General features: G+C 44.1%; 1 protein-coding gene across 1 annotated transcript; it reads right to left on the bottom strand.

Annotated features, from left to right (window-relative positions):
- Positions 1 to 11,861: 11,861 nt before the first annotated feature.
- Positions 11,862 to 16,426, bottom strand: LOC128839846 (protein BRAWNIN). The gene is made up of 3 exons (XM_054033171.1): positions 16,269 to 16,426; positions 15,714 to 15,864; positions 11,862 to 12,380 (listed from the first exon to the last, which is right to left on the bottom strand). Exons 2-3 carry the CDS (start codon positions 15,819 to 15,821, stop codon positions 12,285 to 12,287), a joined length of 204 nt encoding a protein of 67 aa, XP_053889146.1. The 5' UTR covers positions 15,822 to 15,864; positions 16,269 to 16,426; the 3' UTR covers positions 11,862 to 12,284.
- Between the last annotated feature and the right edge of the window lie 3 nt (positions 16,427 to 16,429).

The raw sequence follows: 16,429 nt of genomic DNA, 5'->3' as shown, positions 1-16,429 counted from the left end.
CTAAACTGGGATTTAGGCAAGACTACTTCCCTAAGGCACTTGGTATATGCCTGTCCTGAGTCTAGTAGACAGGAAACTACTAACTTCTTTAAGTGCAGAAGAGCAGACTGGGAAGTATAACTTCTTGTTGGAGATGGACTATTTAGGTAGTGGCTGAACTTTGCTGAATCTGTGGTCAGAAATAAGTTATTTTATTAAAATGCTATACTTTCTAATAAAACTGGGAACTGTTTGTATTTCCAGTTGATCATGTTTCAAGGTTAAAGTTGATTACTGAACACCCACAAATGGAATTTAAAGTAACCCTAGTTTTTTTAGATGTCTGCAACTATTTTAATGTAGAGAGTCACCAAGCTGTGTTGTTCTGGGACTCTTCTCCTTTCAGTACTGCAGTTCTCTACTGCTTCATTCCCAATTCTGAGGACCAGCTGGAAGGGTTATTGAACCAAACAGACTAAATTATTGGTTCCCAGGAGTTTAGGTTGGGGAAGGGCCTCTTCTATTTAAATCTGTTCTAATCTTGTGGAGATTGGTCCTGGTGTTCAGTCACCTACCTGAAGTGGTTGGCTCCTATAGCCTGTATCTCTTACCTGTAAAGCTGGAGTTTGCATGGTGGTGCTTTGCTTAATTGTACCCAAGAATCTAAGGCTGCTTTTAATGAAGTAGTAGGAGTAGGTTAGTGAGGAGGTAAACATGACTTATAACAGAACTGCTCTCTGTATCTGGACTTGTAGCTGCTTAAATTTACCTGCCACACCTACTCTGAGCTGCTGCAGTGATAATGCTATGGGAGGGAACTCTATTCTGTTTTGGCTTGCTAGTCCACACTATTGAATTACTGTTAAGATCTCAACAGTCATGACCAGAAAGCTAGTAGACTTCTCAGCATTGGTAGTGTTGGTAAGGGGGGGACTTACAAACTGAGCAGAGATGACCCACAGTCATAATTGCATTCCAAAGGTGGCCTACAGTGGAGAAGTTGGGGTTTGCCCTTTTTGCTGCTCTGGTATAAAGGGCCTGGAAGGCTTTTTAAAAATTAATTGTTCTAGATTAAATAGCAGATCATATCTTCCCCTCCAGTTGGACAAGCTTACAACTGGAGCCCCTGTAGAAACAGGGTGGTCTTAGACAATTGACAAATCTTTAAGACCACTTTCAGTTGTTAAATGGGTGTGAACAGATACAAAATCCCTTCTTAAAAGGGACTAAAAATCCTTTGTCAGAGGCATTAAGTGCTGTGAAAATGAGACCTGCACCAGACATGGTACTGCAGAAACTGGCCTTTGGGAGCAGCATATAATGCATGGAAGCCATTGTTTTCACTATACAAAGATCTATAAATTGAGATGACTCTAAGTAGCTCTTTTTAAACTGTTTTGAGACCATAAACTTATCTCTCTCTCATCTTTGCAGGACTCCACAGATGTAAAAGATGAACTGTAAGCTGCACTCAACTAGCATCCTGTCTGGGGTGAGGAGGGAATGTGAATTAGATTGTTCAGTTTTTCACTGTAAAATGTTGAGGGGGGTGTTGTGGGGGTTATGGGCAGAAGAGGATTTTTTAAGTTGAATTTTTTTAAAACATTCCTCATGAATGTAAATTTGTACTATTTAACTGACTATTCTTGGTGTAAAATCTTGTCACGTGTACAAAATAAAAATGTTCCCAAACACTGTGTAAACTCTACACTAAAGGGCCACTGTCATCTAGCATGTAAGCTAGCGCTACTTTGTTCCATGTTTAATAGCTGTGGGGAATATCTTTTCTGCTGTCAAAGCGAGACTATTCGCTTCTCTTGTGGAGGGATGTAGGATTAACCTTTAAAGATCATACATTTGGGCAGTGAGGAGACTAGGAGAAGCTGTACAAGTATCACTTCAAGTACAGAACTATTGTCAAGGCTGAAAATGCAAAGCAGGCTTCTAAATGCACTGGAGCGTCTTACCACTCAGGGTTTGAAGGGTCAGCTTCAGAGCTTGCTTCAAAGGGGGCTGGGTATAGCAAATACAAATGATTTTGACTGCAACCTGCATTAAAATGTTCATTGAATGTATAAATGTCTTCCGCCTCTGCTGCACAAGATGAATAGACTATTGCCATACCTAAATGGTAGGATGTAGAAGTTACTGAGGTTCAAAGACTAAAGTAGTTAGAGTACGTTAAACTTGTTTCTACAATCTGCTCAGTAGTCTAGTGCACTATCCATCCACATTTATGGCTCTTAAGTACACCTTGGAACACTTGTCTTGGACTTTGAAGAAGTAGACTAATCCTCAAACATATCTGTGAGTGAGGCAGGTGGGGTTGCTGAACCAGAAAGGTGAGGTGGCTTGCCTAAGGCCACATAGCAAATTGGTGTCATGGATGGGAGTAGAACATGCCCATTTGTCTTCGTATCCAAAAACAGCAGGAGCTGGAGGAATTGTTGTAGAAGTTAAATAGTTGAATGTTTTTCTGGTCACTTAAAGGTGGTAAGTCAGTTTTATCTTGTAATTTCTCAAACTGCTGACTGCATATGGTAAACACTTAACAAATCCAAATAAAATAGGTCTCTTCCTTACTACACAATGTATTTAAGCTCAGAATTCAGAGGGGCTGTAGGTCTCACAAACTCCTGTTGCCCCAAATATAGTTGGGGCTGTTGCTCATACTCTTAAGATTCAGAAGAGCTATGATGATGAAAGAAGTCATGGAGTCTGACTTGATTACTGTGCTAAACCCAACTTCAAAGTAGACTAACTCCTTGCTTAATGTTGTAATGTTCCTGAAAAATGCACCTTTAAGTGAAATTAATGTAAATAAGGTGGATTAGGTTCCAGAGAAATTTTATTATACTGCGTGTTTTAAACAAACAATTTAATACTGTACATTGCAATGATGATTGTGAAGCTTGGGTGAGGTGGTAAAGTCAGAGGTTGGGATATTTCTCAGGGAATGATTTACTGCTAAATGATGAACTAGAACAGCTGAGCCCTTAAGGTTAACACATTGTTGATAATGTGCTGCTTTGTAAAGGGTGAGGCTACAAATGGAGGGAGGGGAGACAGCATGGCAGACACTCTCACCTGTGTGTGAGATGCACATTGCCCCTTTAAGTACATTGACCTCACTCTAAATCTATGGCCTTTTTTAAGTAGATCAGCAAATTGAGACAGCCCCTGCTGCCCTCCAGCACTAACATAGCATAGCTCCAGATAAGCCCAAGGACCTCTCTAAACAGGCATGAGAAGGGTAAAGGTAAACACTCCCCTAAGAAGAGGGATAAATTACCTCGCCTTTCTTTTATAAAGAGGACAGCCTATCCTCAGTACCAGGAGAGACTCCACACCCCCAGTGCACATGTGTCTGGAATTCATGGGTAATGTCTGTTGGCATCAACAGCAGTGACAGCTAAGTGCACACTGAAGCTGTTGATGCAAGAGGTGGGTCTGAACCCTGCAAGAAGAGAAGGAACCTTTCACTTCCTGCACTGGAAGTACTGCATCAGTGGAAGACTGCCTCACACAAACCTGCACTACCAGGTAGCCTGGAGCAGGGATCTCAAACTCAAATAACCATGAGGACTAGTACATTGGCCCAAGGGCCACATCACTGACACCTTTTCATACAAAGATACAAAAGACCACCACCCCTTCCCCAAAGTCCCTACCCCTATTCCCACCCCAGCCCCACCTCTTCTCCACATCCTCTCCTCAGTGTGCCATATCCCTCCTCATCCTGGAAAGTTCTAAGCACCACCAAACAGCTGTTGGGCAGCAGGAAGTGCTGGGAGGTAGGTGGAGGAACCGAGATGGCCCACTTAGGGGATAGGGGGGGTGAGAGGAGCTATGGTGGGCTGTAGCAAACAACTCTGCATGTTTGAGACCCCTGGCCTAGAGTCAGGAGTCCTTCCCACTCCATCTGCCAGACTAGCATATTCTTGAGGACCTGGCTATCTCCAGAGTTGCCAGTCCTTTCAGTCCCAGTATCACCCAGGGATATTCCTACACCAATGTTGTGTCAGATGCCAATTCTGAATACCACTCACACTGCTGAGGCTCCGACAACAACAGTTCACCACTTACTGGTTCCTTCCCTTAGAGTGTCACAAGGCAGCTGGTACCATCGGTTCCACCAGTGGAGTCAGGCAACTCCTATTCCTCCAATGAACAGGAAGTGATACCAGAAGTTCCACTAACAGTCCTGAGGTGAGAAATGGACCCTACTAGGGCTTCCAGAGCCTTCCCAATGCCACCACATCCCCACACAGAACATTATTGGCCTAATGACTAGTGAGTCCCCCATGGGGTTCTCCTAATCCATATGATCCCACTCACTGGTCATATTACAATTCCTTAAATCCATATTTTAGAGTTCTGAATTACAAAGACCCTGGGCAATGCTTTAGACAGAGATCTCCACCCAGAGAGGAGTTTCAGGCCCCTCTGCCCCCAGAAGGTTTTGAGGAAGAACCACCACCACTACCACCGGATCTACTGGCAGCACTTTCTTCTTCCCAGATGAGGCAGTGGCACCAGCCTCACCTTCACCACTAGATGACTATAAACAGTATCAGGACCTCTTTAGGAAAATTGCAGATATTCTCCAGATCCCTCTGGAGGATGTTCAATCCATAAGCTTTTGGAGATCCTCTCAAAATGAAGGCAACTTGAAGCCTACTTTCATATAGACATTCATCTAGCACACAGGAGATTCCTGAACTTCACAGTGGTCCAGGAATACTTTCAATACAGGGCTCTTCACTTCAGCTTATTGGCAGCACTGTGAGTTTTTAAAAAGTTTCTCTCTGTGGTAGCCGTGTATCTGCCGCACCAAGGCAGCACAGTATTTCCTCAACAATTGACTGCTCAAGGGACAGCCATACCAGGAGGGGCAGATGGCAGTTCTCTCTTCACTCGATCTCTTTCACTTGTTGGGGCTTCAAGCAAATCTAGAAAATTCCACTTTGATACATATACAGTTACAGATTTTATCTGGGTGAATCTGAATTCAATTTCAGCCAAAGCATACTTACCATTAGACAGATTCCTCATGATGAGGAATCTCAATGCCCAGCTCTGACTCAGTCCCCAGACAACAGTCTGGTTCTGCCTGGTCCTGCTAGATCAGGGGTCGGCAACCTATGGCACGCGTGCCAAAGACGGCACGCGTGCCGATTTTTAATGGCACGCTGGAGCCTGCTGGGACTCCAGCGTGCCATTAAAAATCCTGGCCAGCCCAGCCCGCTCTCCTCTGCCCTCCGCTCCCCCCGCGGGGGCAGGGAGCAGAAGCATAGCCATGCGCACGGGGTGGGCAAATGACCCCACTCTCCTGGCATGGCAAGCCGCAGGGTCCGCGCTCCTGGACCGGAGTGCAGCAAGCTGCTGGCCCCTCCCACACCTCACCTCCCCTGGAGCTCTGCCGCCGTGCGCGCAGCGCTCTGGGGGTAGGGGCTGTGCGCTCCCGCGGGGCAGTGTTCGGCTCCGCGGGGAGGGAAAGACGCTCCCCGCTCACCCGGAGCCCTGCCGCTGCGCGTGCAGAGCTCTGGGGGCCGAGGCTGCGCGCTCCCACGGGGCAGCTTATCAGGCTCTGCGTGGAGCCTCATGGTAAGGGGTTCGGGGCCAGGGGGGTTGGATAAGGGGTGGGCGTGGGAGCAGTCAGGGGACAGGGTGGGTTGGATGGGGGCAGGCAGGGAGCAGGGTGGGTTGGATGGGGCATGGGAGTCCCGGGGTCTGTCAGGAGGCAGGGGGTGGATAGGGGTCAGGGCAGTCAGGGGACAGGGAGCAAGGAGGGTCCTGGGGGGGGGCAGTTAGGGTGGGGGGGTCTCTGGAGGGGGTGGTCAGGGGACAAGGAGTTGGGGGGTTGGGAGTTCTTAGGGGGGCAGTCACCCAGCCCTTTCCCCTGAGCCCTGACCCCCCTTTACACACGCTCTGCCCTGAGCCCCACACACACCCCAGACCCCTGCCCTGAGCCCTGTACCTCTCTCATACACACACAGCCCTCTGCTTGACTCCTTCATCCCACCCCCCACAACCCTAGCCCTGACTCTGGCACCCCCACACATCCCCAGCCCCCCCTCTGCTCTGACATCTGCACCACCCCACATCCCCAGCCCCCCCACACCCCATGCACCCGCCACATCCCCACCTCCACCCAGAGCACCAAACGGGAGCTCCTGCCCCCCCACACACATTCCCATCTGCACCCCTCACATCAAATGGGAGCTGCCCAGGTAAGTGCCCCACACCCGAACCTCCTGCCCCAACCCTGAGCCCCCTCCCTCATTTTAGCTCCTGGCCCGACCCTTCACCCCCAGCCCTGTGCTCAGTGCACTGCCACCCTCAGCTCAGTGCAGAGAGAGGAAGAGAATGGCCAGAACCAGGGAGAAGGTAGGTACCCATTGTATGTGGGGAGGGTCGGGACCCCAGACTGGCAGCGGGCTGAGTGGATCCGGCAGCCAGGATCCTGGCTGGCAGGAGCCGGCGGATGGAACCCCTGAGCGGCAGTGAGCTGAGCCGCTCAGTCCACTGCTGGTCTGGGGTTCTGGCTGCCGGACCCTTGCCAGCTGGGGTCCTGGCTGCAGGCCTCGCTCAGCCCGCTGCCGGCCTAGGTGAACAGAACCCCAGACCAGCAGCGGGCTGAGCGGGCCGGTGGCGTAAGATCAACGTTTTAATTTCAAAGCTTCTTAAACATTTTGAAAACCTTGTTTATTTTACAATACAACACTAGTTTAGTTATATAATATATAGACTTATAGAGAGAGACCTTCTAAAAAACATTAAAATGTATTACTGGCACGCAAAACCTTAAATTAGATTGAATAAATGAAGACTCGGCACACCGCTTCTGAAAGGTTGCCGACCCCTGTTCTAGGTCATATGGCTGCCTGTACCTATGCAGGGGCATATGCAGAAATGTAAATTTGACTGCTTTTAGTGGGTCAAGAACTGTCAGCTCCCACCAGGGCCAGAGGAGCTCACTCTCCCTGCTGTGGCCCCAGAGCTAGAGGAGCTGTTAGCTCTAGCCTTGGGGCCGCGGCAGAGGAGTTCTATGCTCATGCCAATTGCTGTGGGCGTGCCCCTTCCTCCCCACCCCCGTGCCTATGTGATACCTTTTGTGAGACTTCACCTCTGTTGCCTCCAGGCATGGCTGCAGACAGTCTACATCCCAAGCAGGCACACCCTGGACAAAACAAGTTTTGCTCCCTCAGAGTGTCCTCATGTCCCTCACTTGGTGGGAAAACAAAGACTGTCTATGTAGGGATTCCCTTCATCCCTCTACCATCCACAAAGATACTTATGGATACCTCCTTACTGGCCTAGGGAGACCTGGGTGACTATATAGCTAAGCATGCTTGGACTCCACCAGAATCCAAACTGCACATCGATCTTCTTGAGCTTCAAGCACTTTGTGAAGCTTGCAAGAGGTTTTTACCCTTTTATCCAGTGCACACGTCCAAATCATGTCAGACAACATCATTATAGTACATTATATAAATAAGCAGGAAGGAGCAAAGTCTTCCCTACTCCACATGGTGCGATCAGACTCTGGAACTGGTGCATCTGGCATCAGATCACCCTCTCAACAGTTCACCTACCAAGAGTAGTGAACACCTTAACAGACAGCCTGAGGAGGCATTTCCATCAGGATCACGAATGGGAGCTCCCCTCTTTAGTGGCACAGCATTATCTGGCAGTGGGGTTTCCCATCCTGGGACCTCTTTGTAACCCAAATAAGGAATGCCCAGACAACTTTTCCTGAACCGCCCAGCGGCACAACTACAAAGGGGGACTATGCATTCTGGTACTATGGTCAGATCCACTCAGGTACGCCTTTCCTTCCATTCCTCTATTATTTTGCATCCTCAGAAATGTCAGGCAGGACAAGGCGAAAGTAATCCTGGTAGTACCTTCGTGGCTGAGACAATTTTGGTTCACCACCACCCTGCAGATAGCCTCTCACCCATGCATACATCTACAACCACTCCTGCAGCTACTATCTCAGAACAGGGGCAGAACTAACCATCCCAACCTGGCCTCTATCTGGCAGCCTGGTTTTTGGATGATCAACAGATTTAGAGATCATGCTCTGAGCAGGTCCAATCCATCCTCAACAAACAGCAGGAGACCCTCTACAAGAAAGTACTGTGTAGTCAAATGGAAGTTGTTCTACCTCTGGTGTCAACAGCATAACCTCTCTATAGAAGAGTCTGGAATCCCTTTTATTCTGGACTATGTTCTTTCCTTGAAGACATCAGGCTAACCTGTCAGTTTGCTGCATGTGCATCTGGCAGCTATCAATGCCTTCCTTCTCCAATGGAGAACTCCTCCATCTTTACCCATCCCACAACAATGTGAAGTTCCTGAAAGGCATCATCAGAGCCTTTCCACCAGTATTACAACCTGCACTGTGCCAGGGACATGAACTTGGTACTCTCAGCACTTTTGAACCCACCATTCGAGCCTCTGGCCTTTTTTGTACCTCTCTGTGAAAACAGCTTTTCTAATGACTATCACCTCTGCTAGAGGAGTGGGTGAGTTCGAGGCCCTCCTGGCGGATCCTCCCTACACCGTGTTTCACAGGGATAAAGTGTCCTTGAGATTGCATCCTGAGTTCATCTCGAAGGTTCCCTCTGAATTTCACCTGAATCAGACTGTTCATTTGCCCATTTTCTATTTAAAACCTCATAATAAACAGGGAGGACAAGAAGCTCCACTTTTCGGATGTCCACAGACTTGCAGAGGACTAAGCCCTTTAGGAAGTCTCTGTTCTCAGCAATGGAAACAAATAGTCTTGAAGGAAGAAGCTTTCCCCATAGACTCTTGAGATGGATTTCAGGGTCTATTCTCTTTTGTGAGATTATGAAGCCCCTTCCCTTCCAGCTTCAAGGTACACACTACTAGAGCACAAGCTGTCTTGGTGGCTTCCCTGCAGGGAGTTGCCCTCTTTGAATTTTGTAGCATGACAACTTGGGGTTTTATTTGCATCATTACTAGGCATTACGCCCATGTTTAAACTTCATCTGGAATGCCTCCTTTGGTTCAGTGATCTTGCAATCTAAGATGCAGCTTCCTCACACCTTTCTCCACAATGAGTACTACTTGGGAGTCACCCACTTTGAATATCCATAGGGACCAGCACTCAAAGAAATGGAGGTTACTTACCTTATAGCAACTGGAGATCTTAGAGATGTGTAGTCCCCATGGGTACATTCCATGACGTGTCCTCCTTCCCTGTTGTTCAGACCATCTCCCAATTCACAGTGGAGCAGGAACTGGAGAGGCAGTCAGTCCACAGCACCCCTTATACCCTCAGTTCAATGGAGGCACATGTACAGACCAACAAACACTGCTATTGAAAAAGCATCCAATCTCAAGAACAGGGACCACATGTACACCCACAGTGAATACCCCTGAGATCGACACATCTCAAAGAACTCTAGTTACTATATGGTAAGTAACCTCTATTTTCCAGCCATTGGATCTCATGTCTTTTTCTGCTAGATTAAAGAACTCTCTACTATTAAAAATCTCTTTCCCATATAGGAACCTGTAGCCTGATCAGGTTACCTCTTAGCCATCTTTTGAATGAACAAAATAGATGGAAATTCTTAAACCTCTTGGTATAGAAGGCATGTTTTCCAGACCTCAACTCATTCTTGTAGCTCTTTGCTGAACCACTTCTAATTTTTCAACTTTTTAATTTTTTTAGTGTGGACCTCAGAACTGAACACAGTATTCCAATAATGGTCTCACTATACTTTATACAGCAGAAATATCACCTTCCTACTCCTACTTGATGTTCCCATTTACATATCCAAGAATCCCACTCTACTCCCTCTGACAGATGTCAGAAAGATTAGGTATTAAAACTGAGGTCACCATGTGCAACTGGAGCGTTAACTGAACCCAATAAGAAGCTGCACAATCCTAAGTGTGACCGACACTCAGACCAACCATGTGGAAAGGATCCTCCCCATCCCAAGGTTAAGAAGATAAGAAGAAATTGAAAAGAAATCTCACCAAAATTGTATTTCCACTTCTATTTCTTTAATATAGTAACTGTAGGTTTTCTTGCTAAGTCTACGCATTCTAGTGAGACCTCAAGTAACCATATTTTAGATTGCAACTCCTTTATAAATCCAAGCAAATTAACCTAAGAGAAATTGAAAATAATACCTTTAAGCAATTGTTTTTAATAGTCTAAAATTGTCCCTTTTGAACCAATTCATTCAAACAAGAGTAACCAAACTCTTAAAGTGCCTTAAAAACAAGTGCATCCTTGAAAGTGTGATAAATGAGTTAGATACTAAAGAATTACGAATTGATGATCATAAGTAAACATAGTAAGAAACCTTGATAATTTGCATTATTCCTTGACATAACTGTTGAGCCTCATGTCTGATAATTGCTTGCAAGACTGTATTGTGTATGTGTAGTACACACCTACATTAGTTTGGTTACACATGAGTGGTCAACTGTTGATTGTATACTAATGTGGTTCTGGGTGGATTAATAAATTATAGATTAGATAAGAATAAGCAAGTGTCCTGATTTGAGAATACTATTCAAGTTAAAAGTTGACCTGAAAAGAAACCCAGCATTAATATTAGTCAGCTAACACTCCCAGGACTCAGTAAAAAGGGGTTATTCTATTATAGCCAATATAGAATGGAATGTAACACTTATTCAATTGACAAACATAGTTTGTTAGATTTAAGCAAATTTATAAAAATTGATCTCCTTTCTGCCAAATTATGTAAGCGTGAAAAGAGGACTAGTATACATTGTGATTCCTTATTAGCGGCCATCAGGGCCTAGTATTACTACCAACTTTAGGACAGTGTACACCCATTGATTCATTTACCTCCTGAAGGAATAGAAGTCAGTAGCAATAAGGGATTTTGCAGGGGGTCACACAGGTTTCAGGCATGATCTCTATGCTTCATAGGAAGTGTCAGATGGGGTTAAGAAATCACATCCATGATACCGTTTGTTATAATTAAATATATATGACTTATTAGTGTAAATTTGGCTAGAAGTGATGTTTGTTCTGGACGTTCACAACAGTAAGATGTACAACTTTTGGGGAGGTTTCAGAGTAGGAGCCGTGTTAGTCTGTATCCGCAAAAAGAACAGGAGTACTTGTGGCACCTTAGAGACTAACAAATTTATTAGAGCATAAGTTTTCGTGGACTACAGCCCACTTCAGAAGTGGGCTGTAGTCCACGAAAGCTTATGCTCTAATAAATTTGTTAGTCTCTAACTTTTGGGGAAACCTTCATTAAAGTAAGTTTTTCATTCTGTCTTTTATACTTATCATTAAATCTTCGTAGTGCTTTTATTTCTACTCTCTTCCCTTCTTTAAATTTTGTGATAGATTTCTTAAAGCAGTCCATACTGAGATGTTCCAATGTTCAGCCAAAAAAAAAAAAAAAAAAGCCACCTCTCCCCCTCAGAACTGGAAGTTCATCTGCTCGTTTTAAAAACAAAAACCAAGCACACACACTAGCAGGACACTCAAATCCACCGTTTCTGCCTTTCCCCTCCATACAAGAACAGCAGCTACACTGAATTATACATATACATAAACAGTATTATGAAAAAAGATGGATTTGCTGACAAAATTTCTGATGAGAAATCTAGCATAACTGCTTATAAAAGCAATAGTAAGCAAAGTTCTATTTAACCTCATCTGCAGATATCATGTATATATGCACGTACAACTAGAGAAAATATTTAAAGCATGACACTGTAGTATTAAATGTCCACTTATATAAAATTAAACTTTTTTTAAAAAAGGCTAATCAATTCAATGTGGTGGTGCTAGCCACTACCTCTAGTGATCTGTACTAAAGAAGATGACTTCTGAGTCTGCAGAGCATTCTGTAATTATAATAATTTTTATTACATTAATCCTAATAAAATCTTGTTAATTTTCAAATTCCTAATAACATTTATTTAGACTAGGAGCCAATATGAATTATACTTTCAATAGATTTTAAAAATTGTTACAGAGTAATCAGGGCAAAAAAATTATATTCTTCTGAAAACAAAAGTACAAGGAGTTTTAATGAACAACTGGCTGGATTTCTGATAAACAGGATCCTCAATTATTTCTTACATACATGTTTTTTTGTTTTAAATAAATAGAAATATAGATTTACAGGACTACAGCATTTCATACATGGACTTTGGGTACAATTTTCAGAAGTGGCTAAGTCCCAATGACTTTGGTTCACGTAGGAAAATGAGACTTAGCCACTTCTGAAAATGCTATCCTTCATGACTTCAATATTCTGTGGTCATTGTTGTGAAGTATGAACTTCGCTTGGTTTTTGTTTTAGACCCAAGAGTTCCGTTTTCAGTTCTCCAGGCTTAGGCGGAATTTCAGGTATAGTCTATAAAATAAATAAAACAAAGAGATGTCAGTGCTCAAAATCTGTGACTGAGATATAGAAAATGGAGCTAAACAAAACAGAAAATTAGACATCCCCTGAGAGGCAGAAAAGAACACTACATTCAAGTTACAATTTCTCTCCCTCTTTCTTGAGCTAATTGTAAACTGATCTCTAGCATCAACCAAATTTCTTTCTAATTCAACTTCAATTTCTTGCACCTTTGGACCAACTTGATCTTGGGGGAGGCGGGGAATACCTTTTCTAAGGAACCCTTCCCACAGTACTAAATTCCATTCCAGGGATGGAGAAGAGCCACTGAAACCTGGTTATTTTATAGGACATTATAAATGTGGCTGGCATTTTAGTTACTAGAGATCTAGAGTGAACTGTTTTTCCACCATCTCCCTTAAGACTATAGCTCAAACTGATGTATCCTTCCCTTAATCATGTATTGCTACATGGTTTCCGGATAAGCAGCTGTCTCACTTCAGTTAAGTCATCCACCTTTGTAACCGCCATTCCAGTTAACCTGGTCAGGGTGCATGTGCATAAGGACTCCCAAAGATACAATTTGAAAATGGTGGGAGAATATGGTAAGTGCTTGGCCACAGGAACAAGAGCCTCTTCTACTCTTCAGAAGAGGAAAGTAGCTGTATTATGTGGCCAGTATACATTTAATTTGCCAAAGGGAGCTTCAGATTTCATGCCAAACAGGGGTGATAGTGGAAATTCACAGCCCTCACACTGGTCTTGAAGATGAAACACCTACACTGGGGGTGAAAACAAACCTTCACATTATTTAACCTTTGCTGCTTTTAAAGCTATAAGCTTTTAGAGTCTTCATTAGTTTCAGTAACTACAGATGAGCATTTTGTACAGCTATACATTTTGTTTTGTCATGATATGTCAAAGAAACCATTTCATAAAATTACTATATACTTCCTAATTACTAATCTACTGGTAGGAAAAGTATCACTCTAAAACTGTGGGAAGATTCTTCAAGTATCTTTTTTCTTTTTAAAGAATTCCTATTTTGAAACTGGTCTTTTGTTTCCTCTACTAGAAGGCAGAGCTACCCCACCACTTTTTGAAATAAAGTTACACAAGTTTAAACAACAAAAGCTCTACAGACAGAGTGGGATGGCTTATAGGTTGCAGAAGCTGTAGGGCAGGCGTCGGCAACATTCAGCACGCGGCTCGCCAGGGTAAGCACCCTGGCGGGCCGGGCCAGTTTTATTTACCTGCTGACGCGGCAGGTTTGGCCGATCGCAGCCCCCACTGGCCGCGGTTTGCTGTCCCGGGCCAATGGGGGCGGCGAGAAGCGGCGTGGGCGAGCGATGTGCTGACCGCAGCTTCTCGCCGCCCCCATTGGCCCAGGACGGCGAACCGCGGCCAGTGGGGGCCGCGACTGGCCGAACCTGCCGCGTCAGCAGGTAAATAAAACTGGCCCGGCCTGCCAGGGTGCTTACCCTGGCGAGCCACGTGCCAAACGTTGCCGACCCCTGCTGTAGGGCATTGGTTCAAGTTTAAACCAGGTCACCAGTTACCATCTGATGGCTGTTGGATTAAGACAATCGGTTCAAATGAAACCACCCTGTACCTAGTAATTGCAATGTGGACACATCTACTATCACAGCAACTGGTACTTTTGTCAGCAGCCTTATGAGAGAAGCCAAAGATCTAATAGGCATGGAAACAGATCTAATAGGCATGGAAACCCTCGAAGGATTGCCTCCAGATCAGGGAGAAGGCATACTGGTAGGACACTGTGGAGTACCCTGTGCTGATATTGCCATAATATCATAATATGCCAGAACATCACTCTCCAGGACTGCAGATTTTAAGTATTAAATTCAGTTTCTTTTTAATGTATTTGCTTTGAACAGCAAAATGTTGATTCTATTTGCTCTCATTTTGTGGGAAAGATGGAAGACTAAATAGAAAGAGTGTGTGATATTACAGTGTGAGCATAAATAGATCCATCTGAAAAGATAATAAAGGCTCGGTTACCACTGTGTGAATAAGACAGCAACTGTTTACATGGGAGCCACATAAGATACTTTACGCTTTATGCAGCCACACTTTGCATCTGCACAGTTATGGTAATAGTAGATTATGCAGTGTATAAACAAGGCAACAAAGCCATGTTAATTTCAGCTCCATTTTTTGAAGCAAAGGAATATTGTGGGAAGAGGGAATGTTTTCCTAGTGTAAAAGGGACAAAGGAAAAAAATGGCTGTAAGAGTGAAGAGCTTGGAAAAATATAGAAGGTAAAAAGCAAGCTGTAAGAATCAGATGTCAAACAATTGCAATACTTTTTCCAACATTTGATTTGCATAGATTTTTCACCTCTTGAATTTCTAGACAAAGCAAACTACAAATCTCTACCAAAACTGTAGCATTTCACCTGGTTTAGAATTGAATTCACAAAAATTTCACATGCTTTCCACCCAAATCGTAAGTAGATCCAACTTTGCCCAAAAGTTCACTTCTGAGCTTTAGGTCTTAATAAAACAAGTTTACTTTTTCCTGGTTCTGTGTCTAATGCCTTTAAAAATGAAGGTTTATTATATACACCTCTACCCCGATATAACACGACCCAATATAACACGAATTCGGATATAACGTGGAAAAGCAGTGCTCCGGTGGGGCGGGGCTGCGCGCTCCAGCAGATCAAAGCAAGTTCGATATAACGCCGTTTCACCTATAATGCGGTAAGATTTTTTGGCTCCTGAGGACAGCGTTATATTGGGGTAGAGGTGTACTTTCAGGTCCTGGAAAAACTACTACCTCTGCATGTGGTGTCGTGTTACTACTACAATCTGCTTCCCAACCAAGCTGTGAAAGCAACTAACTGCTGACTTGGATTTAAGCAAAAAAAAAAAAAAAAAAATCTTGTAGGTATTACTGACTTGGGATTCTAGCTCTTCTAGTCTAGAACAGAAAAGAATTTTATAACCCCACAGAAAAGGTAACTTTACTCTGACAAAAATATGCTAAGAAGAGTGCCAATTTTCATTGCACATATGCAGAATGTTTTACATTCTGGGTAAACTAGATAATTTCTTTTAATGTCTGATGCACATTGCTCTTCAAAACTGAGGAAAAATCGTGAGACATGACTTTCTAGCAGCTTCACATATTTGCCTCTTTTTCTTTATTATTGGACTGACAAACAAGCATATTAACATTTTGAAATAGAAGTGTTTGGGTATTTTTGCCACAGTGACCTTAACAATGTCCACTGAACAGCATTCCTATAGGAGAAATTTCAAAACACATATTACTTAGCCATTATAAATTAAATGAAAATCAAAACTTTAAATCACTTACAAGATCAGGTCTGTAATATCTATGCACAACTTCTGCACCTGCAAACATAGCCAATGTACTTGCACTGAGCATTTTCAAGTAGCGAGACCAAGATACTCCAGCAGGCATGATGAAGAGCAGACAGCACTTGAGATTTGAGTATTCCAATTGACTGAGTGAAGAATTAGGGGGGGGAAGTTGCAATAATTAGTATGACAACTAGCCCATTCTGAAATACAATTCGCCCTATTAGAATTTGTTAACAAGAAACCACGTTTGCTTAAAACACATCTACCTTCGATAGGAAATAGAGATGGGGAGGGGAGGCCTTTTGCAATGGAGCCTCACTTAAAAAGTTTAAAAGCAGATAAAGAAGAAACAGTGCTTTTAAAACGTTCAAATCTCTTCAACACACTACAGAGGTAACCGCTCCCTCCCGTGGACATCAGCCGGTAGGATTCTTTATCCTTACCCCAAAGGCAACTCCACAAATTCTGGAGACAACCCCACTACCCAACCATGCTACACACACACACCATCCTTTCCCGGTGATTGAGGCATGGAAAATGCACCTACTTGCATGCAGCAAAACTCTACTACGCTGGTCTGACAGCACTTGTTCTCTGCCCAGGACACAACATTAGGAGGTCCCGGATGACAGGCTCTCCGCTCAGAACAGCACCAAGGCCACGGAGACAAGGTAGCCGGCCCGTCCTTCTGCAGGAGGAGCTGAGCAA

The sequence above is a fragment of the Malaclemys terrapin genome, chromosome 1 (genome assembly GCF_027887155.1).
Source record: "Malaclemys terrapin pileata isolate rMalTer1 chromosome 1, rMalTer1.hap1, whole genome shotgun sequence".
Lineage (NCBI taxonomy): Eukaryota > Metazoa > Chordata > Testudines > Emydidae > Malaclemys > Malaclemys terrapin.
The sequence above is the reverse complement of the archived record's forward strand: the minus strand, read 5'-3'. Positions and strand labels throughout refer to the sequence as shown.

Coding starts and splice junctions, on each gene's coding strand:
- LOC128839846 (XM_054033171.1), bottom strand. CDS start 15,821: ATGCCTGCTGGAGTATCTTGGTCTCGCTACTTGAAAATGCTCAGTGCA. Junction 12,381..15,713: donor GATATTACAGACCTGATCTT/GTAAGTGATTTA, acceptor TTTATTTTATAG/ACTATACCTGAAATTCCGCC.